Source organism: Spermophilus citellus (assembly GCF_964194105.1).
Source record: "Spermophilus citellus genome assembly, chromosome: 8".
In the NCBI taxonomy this organism is placed as follows: Eukaryota; Metazoa; Chordata; class Mammalia; order Rodentia; family Sciuridae; genus Spermophilus; species Spermophilus citellus.
Window position 1 is genome coordinate 96,433,087 of NC_138189.1, and position 19,255 is coordinate 96,452,341.

General features: G+C 37.0%; 1 protein-coding gene and 1 long non-coding RNA gene across 6 annotated transcripts in view; one reads left to right on the forward strand and one right to left on the reverse strand.

Moving 5' to 3' along the window:
* The window catches only part of LOC308654153, a 78,894-nt gene that overhangs the window by 17,622 nt on the left and 42,017 nt on the right, over positions 1 to 19,255 (forward strand). The window lies entirely within an intron of this gene.
* ENPEP (glutamyl aminopeptidase) overlaps positions 8,083 to 19,255 on the reverse strand; it is an 88,946-nt gene continuing 77,773 nt past the window's right edge. The window contains exons 19-20 of the mRNA XM_081303182.1: positions 10,542 to 10,620; positions 8,083 to 9,633 (exon numbers count right to left, since the gene is read on the reverse strand). Coding sequence (XP_081159308.1) covers positions 9,481 to 9,633; positions 10,542 to 10,620 — 232 coding nt within the window. The 3' untranslated portion in view covers positions 8,083 to 9,480. The remainder of the gene's footprint in view (positions 9,634 to 10,541; positions 10,621 to 19,255) is intronic.

Sequence of the window (19,255 nt, forward strand, 5' to 3'; positions counted from 1 at the left end):
GGAATCCCTGATTGAGCAGGTCCCATAATAACCATCTCATTATTAATGGCTCTTAAATCTTGCAATAATCTCCATTTACCCGATTTCTTTTTGATGACAAAAATGGGAGTATTATGGGGAGATACGGAAGGTTGTAAATGTCCTTCCGCTAATTGTTGTTTGACCAGATCATGGGCTACTTGTATCTTTTCTTTAGTCAAGGGCCACTGAGGAACCCACACTGGTCTTTCTGATTTCCAAGTAATTTTGATTGTCTCAGTGGCCCTTTCTGAAAATCCGACCCATGTCTGTCTGTTCCTTGATCTAATTGAATTGGTGCTGCTAAACCTTGTTCTTGTTTTCCTAATCTTTTTTCTTTCTTAACACCTTGTCTAGCCCTAGTAGTGGGCGCATTAGAATTGATGTTATTTGTTAACATCAAACCTAGTTGATCCAGGACATCTCGTCCCCATAGATTAATAGGAAGGTGATCCAAAACATATGGTTGTATAGTTCCTTCACATCCTTCAGGATCCTTCCAATCTAATACCATAGAACTTCTATGGGGATTAGTAGCCACTCCTAGGCCTCGAAGCGTTTGAGTGGCTTGTTGTAATGGCCAATGTTTTGGCCATTCTCGACGAGATATAATGCTAAGGTCAGCACCTGTGTCCAGTAGCCCATTAAACTCGTGCCCTTGAATATTTAGTTTTAGCATCGGGCGAGAATCTAAATTTAAAGACAACATAGCCCAGTCTACACCTGTGGAGCCTAATCCCTTAGAACCTCTTTCTACATTATGACTAGAGAACTTATTATGTAGGCTGGGTATTATTAACAACTGTGCTATTCTATCTCCAGGTGAAATTACTGATATACCTCCTGGAGAACTAGCTATAATTTTTATTTCACCTACATAATCGGGATCAATTACCCCAGGACTTATCATAAGTCCTTTTAATGTAGATGAACTACGTCCCAATAATAAGCCTACTGTTCCTTGGGGAAGAGGTCCTTTTACTCCTGTAGGAATGATTTGAACTCCCATCTCTGGAGTTAATACTGCTCTGGCAGAGGCGCAGATGTCCAACCCTGCGCTCCCTCGGGTTTGTCTGATGAGGGATTTAATGGACAATGTGTCCTGGGCACCACCCTGATGGTGTTGCTGGGTTCCTCCACTGCCCCGTATATTTGTGGTTTTGGGCCCCGGAGCATTGGGCCCCTCACTCCGTTTTTTGGCAATGAAGCCTGATGCCTTTCTCCACGATATTGTGGGTAAATACCTGATCCTTGTCTGTTTTTTGATAACGGAGTACCTTCTATGGTGGTTTGAGAACGGCATTCATTAGCCCAATGTCTCCCTCTACGGCATCGTGGGCAAATACCCGGTATTCTATTCCTTTGATTTCTAGTTTTGTTAAAACCTCCTCTTATAGGGCAACTCCTTTTAAAATGTCCTGTTTGTTCGCAATTATAGCATGTTTCTGGCCTGGCATCTAAAGCCTGTTGTACTGCAGCTGCCAAGACTTGCCCTTGTTCATTAATATCTCTACATAGTTTAATATATGTATTTAAGTCTTCATGTCTCCATGGTCTAATAACCTCTCTGCAGCAACGATTCGCTTGGTCATAAGCAAGTTGTTTTATTAATGGCATTGCTTGATCTGTATCCCCAAAAATTTTGGCGGCTGTTTGAATAAGCCTATCTACAAAGTCAGCGTAAGGTTCATTAGGTCTCTGTATTACCTTAGATAGCTGACCTTGTGAATCTCCATGTCCTTGTAAAGTCTTCCATGCCCTAACTGCGTCTACAGCAATTTGTGCATATACAGCAGGATCATATTCAATTTGTTGCCGTTGACCCTCATAAGGTCCTTTTCCTAAAAGCATTTCTAGATTTCTTTGAGGGTAACCAGCTGCTGCATTTCGCCTAGCTGTCTCCGTGCAAAATTCCTCATTGGCAACTTTCCATTACAAATATTGTCCTCCATTTAGCACAGATTTACACATGCTAGCCCAATCTGCTGGCGTCATGTCCAAGTTAATAATGGATTCGACCATGCTTACCGTGAAGGGAGCTTGGGGACCGTAGGTTGTTACAGCCTCCTTTAACTGCTTCACTGTTTTAAAATCTAAAGCACGGTGAATTCGCTGCCCTCCTACCTGTTCAAGTACAGGGCATGCTAATCTTTGAGGTCCTGTCTCAGGATCCCACTTATCAACTACGGGGTTTGAGGGCCACTCAGCTGTTTCCATTGGTGGGGCTGTTGGTTGAATTACGCCCTCTGGTAATAAAACGGAGTTAGTAACAGCCTCTTGTTGTGGCCTTTTTCCTAATAACCCCTTTTCCTTTAAATTTTCTTCCTCTGTCTGACTAGCTCGAGAGACCTTCTCTTTTGCTTGATCTAAAATGTCTTTCTCCATGGTCTGAATCTCTAACACTTTGCTTAACACCTTTTCGGTTTCTTTTTTACTAATTTTTTTTCTTTTTTACTAATTTTACTAATTTTACTAATTTTTCTTTTTTACTAATTTTACTAATTTTTTTCTTTTTTTACTAATTTACTAATTTCTAATCTTCTATAAGAATAACGCAACCCAATAAGATAACACAGAACAAAACCGAAACTGAATGAAACAAAAACTGAATAAAAATTCGCTGTATCAATTTTCTCTTTCTCTGGGCTGACAAACTTCAAACCTTCAGCCATCCATTTTTCCCAGTTTGCCTGAGAAATTTCTAGGGACAGGCAGCTTGAAACAAAAACGAAATAAATCAAAACAAGAACACATTGCTTTTTAAAATAGTCACCCATTCTCTCGTCTTCCCTCAGGGGCGAGGAATTTCACTTACCTCCAAGTTTCAGACGCTCCGCGTACGGGCCACCAAATGCCGCAGTCTTGGCTGGGCACAGAATCACGAGCCACCACACAGCTTTGTAGATTCAAACAGCAATCTTTATTCCCGAACTCACACCGGCCTCCACACACGTTCTGGGGCAATCCCAGTTCTGCTGCCACCCAATTCACCTACTCCACCAGGCTTTCTTCCCAAAATCCTCTCTGAATCTCACGAGAACTCAATGAGAGCTCAGGCAGCAGGAACGCCCTAATTCCAGCAGCAATAATCCTCAACATCGAACTTCCCTAAAATCCAAGGTCTTAAACTGGGAACGCCTTGTCTTAAACCGGGAACGCCCTAAACCCAAGGATTGGGATACTTCCTCAAACTGCAGGATACACCCTAATCCTGGATCCACCCTCGTCCTTGGGCAGGGTCACCTAACATGCAATGTCAACAGCGAAATTAACATGGGGTACGCTGGCAAGGAAATTTCCTACTTGGTAATGGCCCTCAGCACTTTTTCATAACATACCCCCCCAAGTAATATAAAATTTTCTTGAGAGAATATAATGGGACCTTGCACTGGGGGACTCTTTTCACTGAAAATAAGAGAAACCGAATTTAAAATACCTTAAAGGTAGAGATTTATAGGCTCATTAGATTCCAAGAACAAGGCGATGTCTATGCAGTATGGAAGCAGCTAGATCTAGGTGCTCAATAATGTGGCCAGGATTCTCCTTCCCTTCTTTGCTTGCTTCTTTCCACTTAGCCTCTCTCCCCGTGGTAGTAAGAAAGCCAACAACAACTCAAATCCTGATAATGGAGAATGCAATGTTAAGAACTAGTTTCACCTTTGAATCAGAATATAAGAATCTTTTTGCAAAGTCTCAAATCTGGAGGTAGAAACAGTCTTAAAAAGAGACACTTTGTAAACACCTTGGCAAAAGGAAAATTGTCACTGTCCATTGCAGGGAAGATAGGGCTTCCTCAGGAGCCGCTGCTCCTCTGTAATTTATTTTTTTTAATTTTTTTTATTGGTTGTTCACAACATTACAAAGCTCTTGACATATCATATTTCATACATTATATTGAAGTGGGTTATGAACTCCCAATTTTACCCCAAATGCAGATTGCAGAATCACGTCGGTTACACATCCACATTTTTACATAATGCCCTATTAGTAACTGTTGTATTCTGCTACCTTTCCTATCCCCTACTATCCCCCCTCCCCTCCCCTCCCATCTTTCTCTCTACCCCATCTACTGTAATTCATTTCCCTCCATGTTTGTTATCCCATTCCCCTCACAACCTCTTATATGTAATTTTGTATAACAATGAGGGTCTCCCTCCATTTCCATGCAATTTCCCTTTTTTTTCTCCCTTTCCCTCCCACCTCATGTCTCTGTTTAATGTTAATCTTTTCTTCCTGCTCTTCCTCCCTGCTCTGTTCTTAGTTGTTCTTATTATATCAAAGAAGACATTTGGTATTTGTTTTTTAGGGATTGGCTAGCTTCACTGAGCATAATCTGCTCTAGTGCCATCCATTTCCCTGCAAATTCCGTGATTTTGTCATTTTTTAGTGCTGCGTAATACTCCATGGTGTATAGATGCCACATTTTTTTATCCATTCATCTATTGAAGGGCATCTGGGTTGATTCCACAGTCTAGCAATTGTGAATTGTGCTGCTATGAACATCGATGTAGCAGTGTCCCTGTAGCATGCTCTTTTTAGGTCTTCAGGGAATAGACCAAGAAGGGCAATAGCTGGGTCAAATGGTGGTTCCATTCCCAGCTTTCCCAGGAATCTCCATACTGCTTTCCAAATTGGCCGCACCAATTTGCAGTCCCACCAACAATGTACAAGTGTACCCTTTTCCCCACATCCTCGCCAGCATTCATTGTTGTTTGACTTCATCATGGCTGCCAATCTTACCGGGGTGAGGTGGTATCTTAGGGTGGTTTTGATTTGCATTTCCTTGACTGCTAGAGATGGTGAGCATTTTTTCATGTACTTGTTGATTGATTGTATGTCCTCCTCTGTGAAGTGTTTGTTCATGTCCTTGGCCCATTTGTTGATTGGGTTAGCTCCTCTGTAATTTAGTTTAGTGAAACTCCAAGGGAGGAAAGGCAACTTTTTAAACAATAGCTTTATTGAGAGAGAATTCTTATACCATAAAATTCACCCTTTTAAAGTGTATAATTAAGTGTTTTGGGTACATTCAGAGTTGTACGTTCATTACCATTGTTTGATTCTAGAATGTTTTTATCACCTCCCAAGAAAAGCTTCAGCAGTCACTCACCTATTCTCTTCCCAGACCTTCAAACGTCTATCTCCTTTCTGTCTCTGTGGATGTGCCTAGTCAGGACATTTCACAGAAACAGAATCATATGAAATGTGGCCCATTGTAATTAGCTTCTTTCACTTAGTATAATACTGCCAAGGCTCATCCATATTAAAATGTGTCATTGGATCATTCCTTTTTAGGGCCAAATAATATTGTGCTTTATGGCTTATTTTCAAGTTTAATAGTTGATGGACATTTGGGCTATTTCTACTTTTTGACTCTTATGAGTAAAGTCTCCATGAACACTCAGGTATAAGTTCTTGTGTGGTCATCGTTTTTCAATTCCCTTGGATATAGTCTTAGGAGTGGAGTTGCAATAGTGCCTTCTAATATGCGTATGTATCATAATACAAAAGTGAAACACCTTCCTTTACCATAGGGAGGAATCCATATTTGAAGTGCTGGCCATCACAATTTTTCCTATATTCTGGCAATTAGTAGAGCCAGAGTGGACTTTCTGAGTCAGTCCATATCATTAATTCACACCAAGCAAAGGACCCAGATTGAAGCTTCTTTTTTTTTTTTTTTTTTGGTACTGGGGATTGAAGTGAGGGGAGCTTAACCACTAAGCCACTTTACCAGCCCTTTTCTAGATTTTATCTGGAGACAGGGTCTCACTAAGTTGCTTAGGGCCTCACTGAATTGCTGAGTCTGCCTTTGAACTCATGATCCTACTGCGTCAGCTTCGCTGAGCTGCTGGGATTACAGGAATGCACCACCATGCCTGGCCAGCTTTAAAAAAAAATTTTATACACACACACACACACACACACACACACACACACACACTAGGGACAATAGGCAGGAAAGGATCATTGAGTTAAATGAAAATACAAAACAAAATAAAATCTGCATTTTCATTGTATATCATTCAGAGGTCAGTTCAAGAAATATTCTAAGTATATTCTCCAAATATAGAAGGATTTTCTTGAGAGAGAAACTTATATGCTATTAAAAGGGCTTAAGGGGGTCTGGGGCTGTGGCTCAAAAGTAGAGCACTTGCCAAGCATGCATGGGGCACTAGGTTAGACCCTCAGCACCACATAAAAATAAAATGAAAGTATTGTGTACACTTATAACTAAAAAAATAAATATATATATATATTTTTTAAAAAAGGACTAGAGAAATAGAAATAAGAGAGTCAGTGCCAAGCTGCTGGTTCCAAGGTGACATATCCTTGTCTTTCTGATCCAGAAACTGAAAACTTACTAATGTCACCCAGAAATGAGAAAGCTATGAGAGTCATATCAGAACTTCTTTGCTACACAGAGATGGTATATAGGGACATGGAGTGCAAAGGCTGCCAACTCATGCCTTCCCACACAACTGTCTTTCCCTGCACTGTCATGGAAAGAAGGTAGTTTCTGCCTCTTCTCTAATTTCCTTCCACATCTCATGAAAGTTCACATCATTGGTGGGACCTCAAACGTGAAGTGTGGGGAGTGCTGTGTTTGGCATTTCAGCTGTGCAATAAAGAAGGATGGGACATAAAGAATGTAGAAATGTTGTCCCCTGCCAGCGGGCAATATCTAGCACACCTTTAAATCACATAATCTAAATTGCTGTTAGTTCACAACATTTGGCCTATATATGTAGCCATGTTAACATTTAAAGGCTCTCCAGGTGGAATATCAGGACAAAACACGAATTGCCGGTTAGTTGACATTCTCTGCCCTATTTCTCCCATCCTCCTCCATTATCCTTTCAACTCATTTTCCTCCCACGTGTCCTTTAAATCCATTTCTAATTTAAGATGACCAGAACATAAAATGGGATTTATAATATGACTGAAACTTTATAAATATTAGTTATGTGAATGAATGATTAAATGAATGAATGAATGAATGAATGAATGAAGACCATAAGGTCAACTGTGATTGTTAATTTTATGTGACAATTTGATTGGACTTCAGGGTGTCCAGATTAAGTCTCATTTCTGGTTTGTCTGTGAGGGAGTTTTTAGAAGAAGTTGGCCTTTGAATCACTTCCTTGGTAGAGTAGATTGCCCTCTCCAACATGGTGGCTCTATCTAATGCCTTGGGATCCTGAATAGAACAAAAGATGGAAGAAAAGGAATATTCTACTTCCCCTTTTCTGCCTGACTGCTTGACCTGAGACATCTCATCTCATCATTTCCTGTCTTTGAACTTGGATTAGCTCTTCTGGTTCTCAGACCTTCAGAGTCAAGCTGAATTACACCACTGACTTTCCTAGATCTCCTTGCAGATGTCTGATGGTAACTGGTCTGTCTCCATGATCACATAAGCCAATTCCTCACAATAAATATCCTGTGTGTGTGTGTATACTAAATGAATTTTCATTTACATATGTATATGTATTTATTTGATAAGTTGGAATCTGTTTTATTTGCCATCTTCTTCAAACTTATATTTTCATTTAAAATTTTTATTTATTTCACAAAGCAGAAGGATGAACCATCTTACTTCTTTATTTGTCCCTTAAAACAATACATGGACTTTAAGTGCTGGTTCTGATTGGGGCCAGAATTTGAACTTAGGATGTTAATCCCCATGAGTTTATTGGGGTTTTCTTGATGATTTATAAGGTTAATGTGTTTTTCATTCTGAACTAATTTACAATAATATTTATAAAAAATTTGGCTGGAAGTGTTTTATTTTGTATCATTTTTGTCTTCAGTCTGCATTTGAATTTGCTAGTTGAGCTGTGTGAATTGAGAAGTGATAAGAAACAGTGGTAGGGCTGGGGATGTGGCTCAAGCTGTAGCGGGCTCGCCTGGCATGCGTGCGGCCCGGGTTCGATCCTCAGCACCACATACCAACAGGGATGTTGTGTCCGCCGAGAACTAAAAAATAGATATTAAAAATTCTCTCTCTCTCTCTCCCCCCCTCACTCTCTCTTAAAAAAAAAAAAAAAAAGAAACAGTGGTAGCAAAATTCACAGTTTGGAGTACAGGATTAGGGCATATTGTTGTGTAAATAAAGTAATTACTAAGATTTTGACTGTATCCCTGTGCTTCAATTTTTATCAAGCTATTCCTGAATTGCCCTATACTTCCAAAGGTTACAAGTAAATTTAGATTTGCTAGATATAGTACTTTGGGACACAGACATTTATCAAAAGATAAATGCCTATTGGACTTACATTGTGGATCTACTAGGCATCGAGTGCCACATTAAACATATTCTGGCCACCAGCTTCTATGAAATTGATGTCTTTAATCAAGTCATGCATATAAATTTGATCAGTGCTATTCTGTATGGATTAGGATCTAAGGATTTATATATAAAACTTAACTATAAGAAGATATATCCTCAGATATGCAGAGTCATGTTGGAGATGTCCATGAGTTTCCCCATTTTCACACTTAGATTGCTAGGTGAGGTCAAAGCTAAATTCTAATTCCATTTAGTTTTATGGAATAATCCACCTTTTCTCTTTCCTGAACAGTTTCCAATTATTTAGCTTTTTTCCTCTAAAATCCATGGAGCACAGTTAAGCACTATGTTCCCTCTAATTTCATAGCATATTTGAAGGAGCTTTGTAAAGAATGGAGAAAGAAGAGTACCAAGCATGAAAAAAGGCAGGTTCCTGAATCATATTTGCAACTTGAAAAATTATTTGGGGAATGATGCTGACATGTTTACTCAAGAGTAAAATGACATCAAAAAACAATATTCTTTTCAAGGTAATAATTTAGATTTATTGTTAAAAAAGAAAGAAGAGTTCTCTTGTTGATTTTATAAGAGCAATGGCAACATTCAGCCATTTCTTTGGCTAATTCATGCAATCCTCGAGCAAAACTTAAGCCCAGGTTACTTTGGTAGGATTTAAAGTAGTAAGACATATGTGAATAAAATGATATTAGGTCTGTGTAACTCTGAATAATAAAATAAAGATTAAGATGGTAACATGTCCCTCAAGTACTGGTATTTAAACTTTAAAAATCAATCAAGAGAGAAGATTAAGTGGTGTTTCTTTGGTACTAAAAATGTAAAGCTAAGACCAAATTGTTCTATTTTCACAGATTTAAGATACAAAGAATGATATTTAAAGACATTAAAATGACTATTAAATCTCTTCAGTTTGTAAAGAATCTCCTATGAAGTACACTTAGAAGAAATCCCTGAGTATATTAAATACTCTATTAGTATCTTCCTTCATAAACAAAGAGGAACAATTTAAAAGCTTTGCAAGACGTCAACACAGTACTTAGCAAAATCAGTATCCATTCATAAGGCTCTCTCCTTAGTGCTTCTAAATTTAGACCATCAAATGCTTAATAGGAAAAACAACTTCACAAATTAAAAAAATATGACATTTGAACATATTAACTGTTATTTGATAAGTTAAAAAACCATTCTTTTATGGTCTCTCTATTTTGTTTTAGCCACTCAATATTGTTTTTCACTGTTTCCACCACTTGTTCCCTAGGTTTTTCTCCTGCTCCAGCTTCTGGATATTTTTCAAAAAAGCTCTGCATCTAGAAAAGACAGGGAAATAATTAGGAATGCCATTTTAATCTCAATTATTCTTCAAGAATTTCATTCACAAACTGGGTGTGCTTCCTTCCTACCTGGCCACTCAGTATCATTGCAAGGCACTGAGATCTGCCTCTGCATTAGGAAGCATGACCTGCGGCTTTTGGACCCCTGCCAGCTTGCCAAGCCAAGAGGCTCTGACAGGGTGGGGAAGGAGGGCAGCATGCCAGTGGCTGGCATGCCCATTTCTGCTCCTGCTCACTTTTCTATTTTCTGTGCATTCCTCAGGTGTTGCCTGGAAAATCTGGCCAGTGGAATGGCGGTTTTATCTAGTTTCTCACTCCAAGAGTTTGTAGTATTTTAATGTGCTTTCAGTTCATTTATTTCAGTTCATTCATAAAAAAAGATCTCTGTTCAATTTGGTTCTATTCTCCTTTCTACCCTCCAAAACTCTCCCCAAAACCCAGTCATAGTAGTATTTTCCATTCAAAAAATAATCATTTTGTTTCTTAACATAAGCAAGAGTCTTCAAATCTAAATAACATCAAACGATCTTTCTTTGTCCAGTATTAATTGACACTTTTCCTCCCCGGAAATTCAGAAATTGGGGATTAGTTTTAAAATTCCAAAACAATGAATTCTGAATTAATCAAATCTTGATCAGAGTTATAACTACCAGGAAAGGGGAAGCACGATGTTCAGGCTTTGGTGAACCTAAGGCTTCATATTTCTCAACTTTTAAAGTTTGTTTTTTCAGTTTATAAAAAAAAAATAGGTGTACATTTTATTAGATACAAGCATTCTCTTTCTGTCTTGTTTTATTTGAATGGAGATAATACCACTTCTATTTGAGAAAAAAGGTGTAATTATATTCCTTTCTAGACAAGTAGAGAGGAATTTATCTTCGTACCTGCCAGAGTTGTACTTCAGTGTTGAATGGCTCTGCTATAGTGACAATCCGGCCAAGGTTTCTGTTATTGAGTGTAAATCTGGAGAGAAAAGTAGAGGAATAAAAGGGAGTATAAGTGCCTGAGCTTTCAATCTTTCTCTAGAAATAAAGATCTCTTCTTTATTTTTTGTGTTTTTTTAAAGTAATTTTCAAAGTAAGTTAAACACAGTAAGAAAACACATTTAACTGAAAATAGTTCTATTCAGGAGAAATGCTTAGTAACTTCTGTGGGCTTTTGTTGTTGTTATTGTTTTGTTTTGTTTATTTGTAGACAGATTGACACCACTTCCTTAGATATGGTAGACTGTTTGCTCTATTCTCCAATTAGATACTTTTTTTCCTGCACACAGAAGCACTCAGCTAATGACCACATTCCTCAGTCTTCCTTGCAGCTAGGTGTAGACACTGGGCCCAGTTCTTATCAATAAAGCAGAAACTCAGCTACTCCATGTATCTTCTTGCGGGAGCAGAACTTTGAACATAGGCTATTAACTCTGCTTTTGGAAAGCAGAAGCTTTAGTAGCTATCTGCATTTTGGAGGTTATGAGCTGTATGTTTTATTTTTTATTTTTTTATTGTTGGTTGTTCAAAACATTACATAGTTCTTGACATATCATATTTCACACTTTGATTCAAGTGGGTTATGAACTCCCATTTTTACCCCGTATACAGAATGCAGAATCACATCAGTTACACTTCCATTGATTTACATATTGCCATACTAGTGTCTGTTGTATTCTGCTGCCTTTCCTATCCTCTACTATCCCCCCTCCCCTCCCCTCCCCTCCCCTCTTCTCTCTCTACCCCCTCTACTGTAATTCATTTCTCCCCCTTGTATTATTTTTCCCTTTCCCCTCACTTCCTCTTGCATGTAATTTTGTATAACCCTGAGGGTCTCCTTCCATTTCCATGCAATTTCCCTTCTCTCTCGCTTTCCCTCCCACCTCTCATCCCTGTTTAATGTTAATCTTCTTCTCATGCTCTTCGTCCCTACTCTGTTCTTAGTTACTCTCCCTATATCAAAGAAGACATTTGGCATTTGTTTTTTAGGGATTGGCTGGCTTCACTTAGCATAATCTGCTCTAATGCCATCCATTTCCCTCCAAATTCTATGATTTTGTCATTTTTTTAATGCAGAGTAATACTCCATTGTGTATAAATGCCACATTTTTTTTATCCATTCATCTATTGAAGGGCATCTAGGTTGCTTCCACAGTCTTGCTATTGTGAATTGTGCTGCTATGAACATCGATGTAGCAGTGTCCCTGTAGCATGCTCTTTTTAGGTCTTTAGGGAATAGACCAAGAAGGGGAATAGCTGGGTCAAATGGTGGTTCCATTCCCAGCTTTCCAAGAAATCTCCATACTGCTTTCCAAATTGGCTGCACCAATTTGCAGTCCCACCAACAATGAACAAGTGTACCCTTTTCCCCACATCCTCGCCAGCACTTGTTGTTGTTTGACTTCCTAATGGCTGCCAATCTTACTGGAGTGAGATGGTATCTTAGGGTGGTTTTGATTTGCATTTCTCTGACTGCTAGCAATGGCGAGCATTTTTTCATATACTTGTTGATTGATTGTATGTCCTTCTTTGAGAAGTGTCTGTTCAGGTCCTTGGCCCATTTGTTGATTGGGTTATTTGTTATCTTATTGTCTAATTTTTTGAGTTCTTTGTATACTCTGGATATTAGGGCTCTATCTGAAGTGTGAGGAGTAAAGGTTTGTTCCCAGGATGTAGGCTCCCTATTTACCTCTCTTATTGTTTCTTTTGCTGAGAAAAAAACTTTTTAGTTTGAGTAAGTCCCATTTGTTGATTCTAGTTATTAACTCTTGTGCTATGGGTGTCCTATTGAGGAATTTGGAGCCCGACCCCACAGTATGTAGATCGTAGCCAACTTTTTCTTCTATCAGATGCAGAGTCTCTGATTTGATATCAAGCTCCTTGATCCATTGTGAGTTAACTTTTGTGCATGGCGAGAGAAAGGGATTCAGTTTCATTTTGATGCATATGGATTTCCAGTTTTCCCAGCACCATTTGTTGAAGATGCTATCCTTCCTCCATTGCATGCTTTTAGCCCCTTTATCAAATATAAGATAGTTGTAGTTTTGTGGATTGGTTTCTGTGTCCTCTATTCTGTACCATTGGTCCACCCACCTGTTTTGGTACCAGTACCATGCTGTTTTTGTTACTATTGATGAGCTGTATGTTTTCAAATTAATTTTCAAAGTAAGTTAAACACAGTAAGAAAACAAATTAAAGTAAAAATAATTCTATTCAGGAGAAATTCTTAGTAATGTACTATAGATCTATAAGATTTATAACAAGCTGGTTAAGCTAAGTACCAAAACAGAATTGTAGATATGATATTCTATTCCTGTCATTTTTGCATAGTCTCTGGTTAAGAGCAAGATGCAGAAATTTTCTTACAGACCATCACATAAATAGGTATGACACAGGTACAGATACCACAATTAGTTATAGTGCAAGGAAAACAACCACAAAATTCTGTATAAAGCTGGAGCACTGGAATGTTGGGAAGGATACAGGAAGATTTAGCAACATACAAAATAGTAGGAGAAATTTTAATCTTTAAAAATCATTACCTAGCAAAAGCAAAATCTATGAAGACAAAAACTGGTAAAGTTTGTTTTACACAAATTTAAAAAAGAATCTGCCATGAACAAATTTAAAAGTCAAAAAATGAACTAGGGAAAAATCATATAACAGATACGATATAGAACAAATATTTTAATCATATAAAGAAACTTAGAAAGTGTAAGATGGTGAAATACGGTAATGTAACATTCGCAAAGGAATGAAAAGTTGCCCCTGGGAAAAAGTTGAAATAGTCTAGTATTCAATCACGATCTCTTGTACGGTAGGGCCAGTGTGCACTGTTATTTACCATAGACACCACTGAATTTAATTCCATCACACATTTCATTCCTAATGTCGTCAGTCATGATCCAAAATGTGCCTGTGTCTCTTGAACCTTCTGCCTAGCCTTCTGGAACCATGTGGAACTGTCCCTTTGCTGGAAACACTATTTGTCAGTGAGATCCTGCTTATTTTCCCCCTTTCTTTGTTGTAACAGCTTGGGAGAATGGAGAGCTCATGCTCCCCATTGCTGCTCCTAGACCATTATTCCTTCACTCCCTTGAAATACTTCTCTCTGGTTACTTCCTCTCAAATACAATACCCTTTGGCACCTGGCTCCTCCAGGCTATCCCATCATGAGGTGATTTTACCGTGTTAGCTCCTTAGTTTCTTGACCTTATTTCCAATGATATATTCTCCACTCTATTTCAATCAACAAATTCCCATGATACCTTGTGATCATCCATAAGTAATTTGCACCTGAAGTTCTTAATTTATGTACCTTCCATGACATAATCTACCTTTTAGTTTCTACTATGACCATTCTTGGATTTCTGCCCCCTTGGCTATCTCGACCCCTACTTTCTCCTGGACCATTAGATCTTCCTTATTTTCAACTTATTTCTTTAGGTAGTTCAGGTAACATTATCTACAATTTACAATAACATTTTTGCTGTATGCCCTCAACTCCCGTGTACTTTAATAACTTATGTCTGGAAAAATTCTAAGTTCAGGTGAAATCAACTACCCATTTTCTCTGAGCTTCTATCAGGTGGTCAAGTTCTGTCAAGGAAAGTCACTGAACTTTCCCTATATTGTTTCATTATAAATTCATGAATTCAAACTTAACTTAAATGGACTCTCACACTGATGATGCTCCTATATTACCCTAGCCAACTCATTCACTTCCTCTCTGCATTACCTTTTTCAAAGATTTTTCACTCTCCCAACCTCTGAAACTGCTTCTTCCCTCCTAAAGATATCCTTGCCTCTGCTTCACAGAGAAACATACAAATACACTTTTCTTTTCATATCTAGGCATTACTCTTGTCCCCTCACTTTCATCTTCCATTTCCAATCTACCACCAGGTTCTAAATGTTATTGTTGTCTCTTCATCGTTACCATTACATCCATAGTCCAATCTGTCACTGGCTTTTGCTGGGACTATCACAGCAGCTAACGGCTTTTCCCAAATCCCACTCTGGCCCCCATCTATGTCTACCCTTCATCTTACCACCAGTAAAATTCATCATTTCACTTTCTTACTTAAAAACCTTCAGTGACTCATCATTGCTTAGGACACAAGTCCAACTTTTTACATGACTCTGCAAGTCTTGGTCTTTACTTTCTGTCTCCTAATAGGTCTTCATCCAGAAATGCTTCACTTCCTATCTGCCTAATTCACTCCTGCACTTCCTCTGGCTCAACCATGATGTCCTTAGGGAAGCCCTTTCTTCCAACTTCTTTCCACTTGGTCTATTTGGTCTATAGCTATTTGCATTTTGCGGGTTATGATCTGTATGTTTTCAAAGTAATTTTCAAAGTAAGTTAAACACAGTAAAAAAAATTCTATTCAGGAGAAATTCTTAGTAGTGTAGTATAGATCTACATGATCTAAAAACAAGCTGGTTAAGCTAAGTACCAAAACAGAATCGTAGAGATGATATTCTATTTTCCCCTTTATATTATATTGGTACACCCTGAACTTCTTCTATTGGTAGTTGTTTCAATTTTAAGTACACATGCATTTGTATGATTCTTCACATATTATTGGTGTCTGTTACTAAACTCTAAGCTCTATGAGGACAGAGAACGAGGTTTGCTTTTCCTAAATGTTTCATCCCCAACACCAATCATAATGCTTAGCACATGGTAGGTGCTCCACGTGACTTATTGGATGGAAGATTTATAGTTTAAAATGAGATATTAATTCTTATTTATTCAGTTACCAAGAATACTTAAAAATATCAATCTTGAATATTGGAAGGGTTGGAAAAATGGGCAATTGTTAGTGAAATTTTTCTGTATCATGATTCTACAATATTTATCAAAAACTCTAGAAATGGACACATGCTTTAACCCAGTAGTAATACTTCTAGTATTAACTGTATCCCAAAGTTATTGTCAGGGACATTTGAAAAGAACAATGAAACTCAGTTTCAAAGGTATTGTTCACAATACATTATTTATAGTAGTCAGGGAACAATGACATTGTCTAAAAGATGGCTAAGTAAACTAAAATATATTAAAATACTATTGGGTCCTTAAAAACAACATTCAAAAACCAACCTAAAGACATGAAGAGACATCCACAAGACAGAGTGATATATATAAAAAATCAAATTATAAAGTCACATGTATAATTCCATTTCTATAAAATAAATAAATAACCATAGAAAATGACTAGAGGAAAAATGGTAATGTGACAACAAAATTATTTCTAGGTTATATTGCACTATAAAAGGTATCATAAACAAGATAAGAATGCTTATCTGCCTTTTGTAAAAAAAGAAAAAAAATCAGTTCTCTAATAAGAGGGGATTTTAAGAAGAAAGACATACTGAGTTCCTGAAATGAGATTTAAAGTCTGCTACAATGCAGGTAATAAGAATTTGTCGATGACCTACAATTTCCATAGTACCTTTCTGTTTTGTTCTTAGTGACTAAACAATCAAAGAAAATATTTGAGAGCTAGCAATAAATAGATTAATAAAAATTACAAGTACCTGTGTAAATCTAGAAATGAGAGAATCAAATATGTTTATCCCAAGAAACCAATATCATATCAAGAATAGAAAGTCAGGGGAAATATGCTGGATATTTATCATATTGGTTATTTTTTAAACTAAAATAAGGATTTAATAATATTGTAAACAATTAGAAAATTATATAAAAATTTATCTTCTTGGGCTTAATATTTATGTAAGTATTACTGTGTTACCCCTAAGAAATTATTCTGATGCATACAGAACTTTTAATTAAGTTCTTATTAAATTATGTTGTCTATGAGATAGTGTTTAGTTTCGGTCATGTTTGATCATGTTCTTTAAACCAAAATTATTGACTTGATTTTTCATCTGTTGCCACAGACTAAAAACAGACTTTATTATACCAAACTACTGACTTAGTGGGTTCTTTCAACTTCACAGTTTCACCTAAGAGTTTAGTAGAAGAAACAAAGAATAATTTCCAAGTATCTTTGGGACTTTGTGGTCAAGGATCAAACTGGCAAGGACATTAGTTGTCATAGAAATCACATGACAAAAGCTTTATTTTAAAATGTAGATTATTTTAGAATGACAATAAGTAGTTCAGAAATAGAAGCAGTAAAACGACTTATCTTAAAATTTTGAAAACACAGTTTGGAAAAAAATTTGGCTCATTTCTGCTTAATTTGTCATATAATTTTGCATGGGGAAATTCTATTTATTCAAACCAAACATAATTAATATTGCTTTTTTGTGTAACTGTCAGACATGTGGTTATTATACAATTTTATGTTTGGGGCCATTTAAAATAATGCCTCATGAAAGATCATTAGATTGTGAAGAAATACTCAAAGCCTTGGGCAAGAGTTTTAGAACGGTTCTGGAAATGCAATTTATTTTCCCTAGGAAAAAATTCAATTTATTAGGTCTAATACATTTATTTTAGGCTAGATGTTTATGACCTTTATCGCAGGTAAAATCTATTTTTTTCTATTTCTTAATTTTTTAATTAAGAAATAATGAACTGGGCTGGGGTTGTGGCTTGCAGGTATCGTCCTCAAGTAGCATGCTTGAGGTACTGGGTTTGATTCTCAGCACCACATAAAAATAAAATAAAGATATTGTGTCCACCTATAACTAAGAAATAAATATTAAAAAAAGAAATAAGTAATTTTTAAAAATGAAAAATGCAATATTTGAAATAAGTTACACTAGAATTATTAAAATAAGCCGTGAAAAATACTCTGGTTAATAAATAGTAAGGGAATGACCATTTTATTTTGTGAAATAAAACATTCTTTACTTGTCTTTTCACAATAATTCAAAAGTAAATACTGTGTTTTATTTACATAGGTTCCTTATACCATACACCAAAGAAAAAATAAAAATAGTTTCATAGTATTTCAACTAAAACAAAATTCACAGTGTGTGTCATTAGGCATTTCATTTTTGGGAGAAAAAATGAACAGATTACCTTGCATTATATGAACATATGTTATAACATACATGGTTTTTTGTTTGTTTGGTTATTTTGGTTTTTGGTACCAGGGATTGAACCCAGGGTTGCTTAACTACTGAGTCACATCTTCAACCCTTTTTATTTTGGGACAAGGTCTAACTAAGTTGCTGAAGCTGATTTTGAACACGTGATCCTCCTGCCTAAACCTCCCCAGCTGTTAGGATTACAGGCCTGCACCACCATGCCCGGCAACAGCATGTTCTTAACAGGTACATTTATTCATTCTAAACCAAATATTTCATTGAAAAAATTATAAACAAATGAACGATGCACATGAGCAACACAAACACACACATGTACATGCACATACATACACCAGCCAATCTTTAGAGACAGATGAACAATTACACTCATTAGTCACAAGAATAGAAAAGGTAAAAATCTTATCATGAATAGGCAAAAGCAATGTGAAACACCTTAGTTGAGAGCTGGAGATATAATGTGGATCTCAGAAGGAAAAGAAATTAAATATCCACAATGCCACTGGTGAGTAGAATAGAAAAGAGTAAAGAAACAGCAGGATTGTTGTAGTTGGTATTTCTCGCATGGCAGTCATTACCAAGTAGGTGGTGCCTCTGGATGACTTGAGAGAGTGGGAAGGGAAAACAGAAGCTGTTTCCTAAGGTGAGGACTACAGGTGGTAAATGTGCACCAATCTTTACACATTTATTTGTTTTGTTTTGTTAGTATTGGGGATTGAACTCAGGGGTACTCAACCACTGAGCCACTATTTCGTATTTTATTTAGAGACTGGGTTTTACTGAGTTGCTTAGTGCCTTGCTTTTGCTGAGGCTGGCTTTGAATTTGTGATCCTCCTGCCTCAGCCTCCCAAGATGTTAGGATTATAGGTATGCGCCATCGCACCCAGCTACACATTTATTTGAGGCATGTATTTATTTTACATTTTTTTTAAAAATGCTTTTTTTCATGAAAATTGCGTTTAGAGGATCAGAACCAAGAATAGCAATATTTCTTCTGCATGGGGCTTAAGAAATTCTTAAGAAGTTTGGAAAAGTGTCTCTTTCACTGACTTTGTTCTTCTCTTGTCCCATTTTAGAACTGTTGTTATCAGGCTGGGAGTGTAGCTTAATGACAGAATGCATGATTTCCAAGCCTGAGGCCCTGGATTCAATTCCCACAACAAAAAAATCCTCAAACTTTCCTTCACCACTCCTACCACCTCCCCAAAACCCTGCTATGTCAGTGAAGAACTATTCAGAACTATTTAAGGAACTATTTAGAATACAAGTGTAATTATCTGGTCAGAGGAGATCATACAGTATCACCCATATAACCTCAATAAGATATAGGGTTCTAAATTGAGCCTAGGTTCAGGTATTCTCGTTTAAGTTTCAAATATTGAGACCTAAATATGTGCCTGGCATTATCCTAGCAACTAGCACAATGAGAAGAATTATATTACCCAAACTAAAAATAATGCCATTTAGCCATCTCTCCAGATCTCAGAATCTTATAGATCGTTTGGAAACAATAATTTCCAGTAAAAAAAAAATTGTGGTTAAAATTCATTAGTATGTTGCTTACTTGGAAGGTAAATACCATTTTCCTT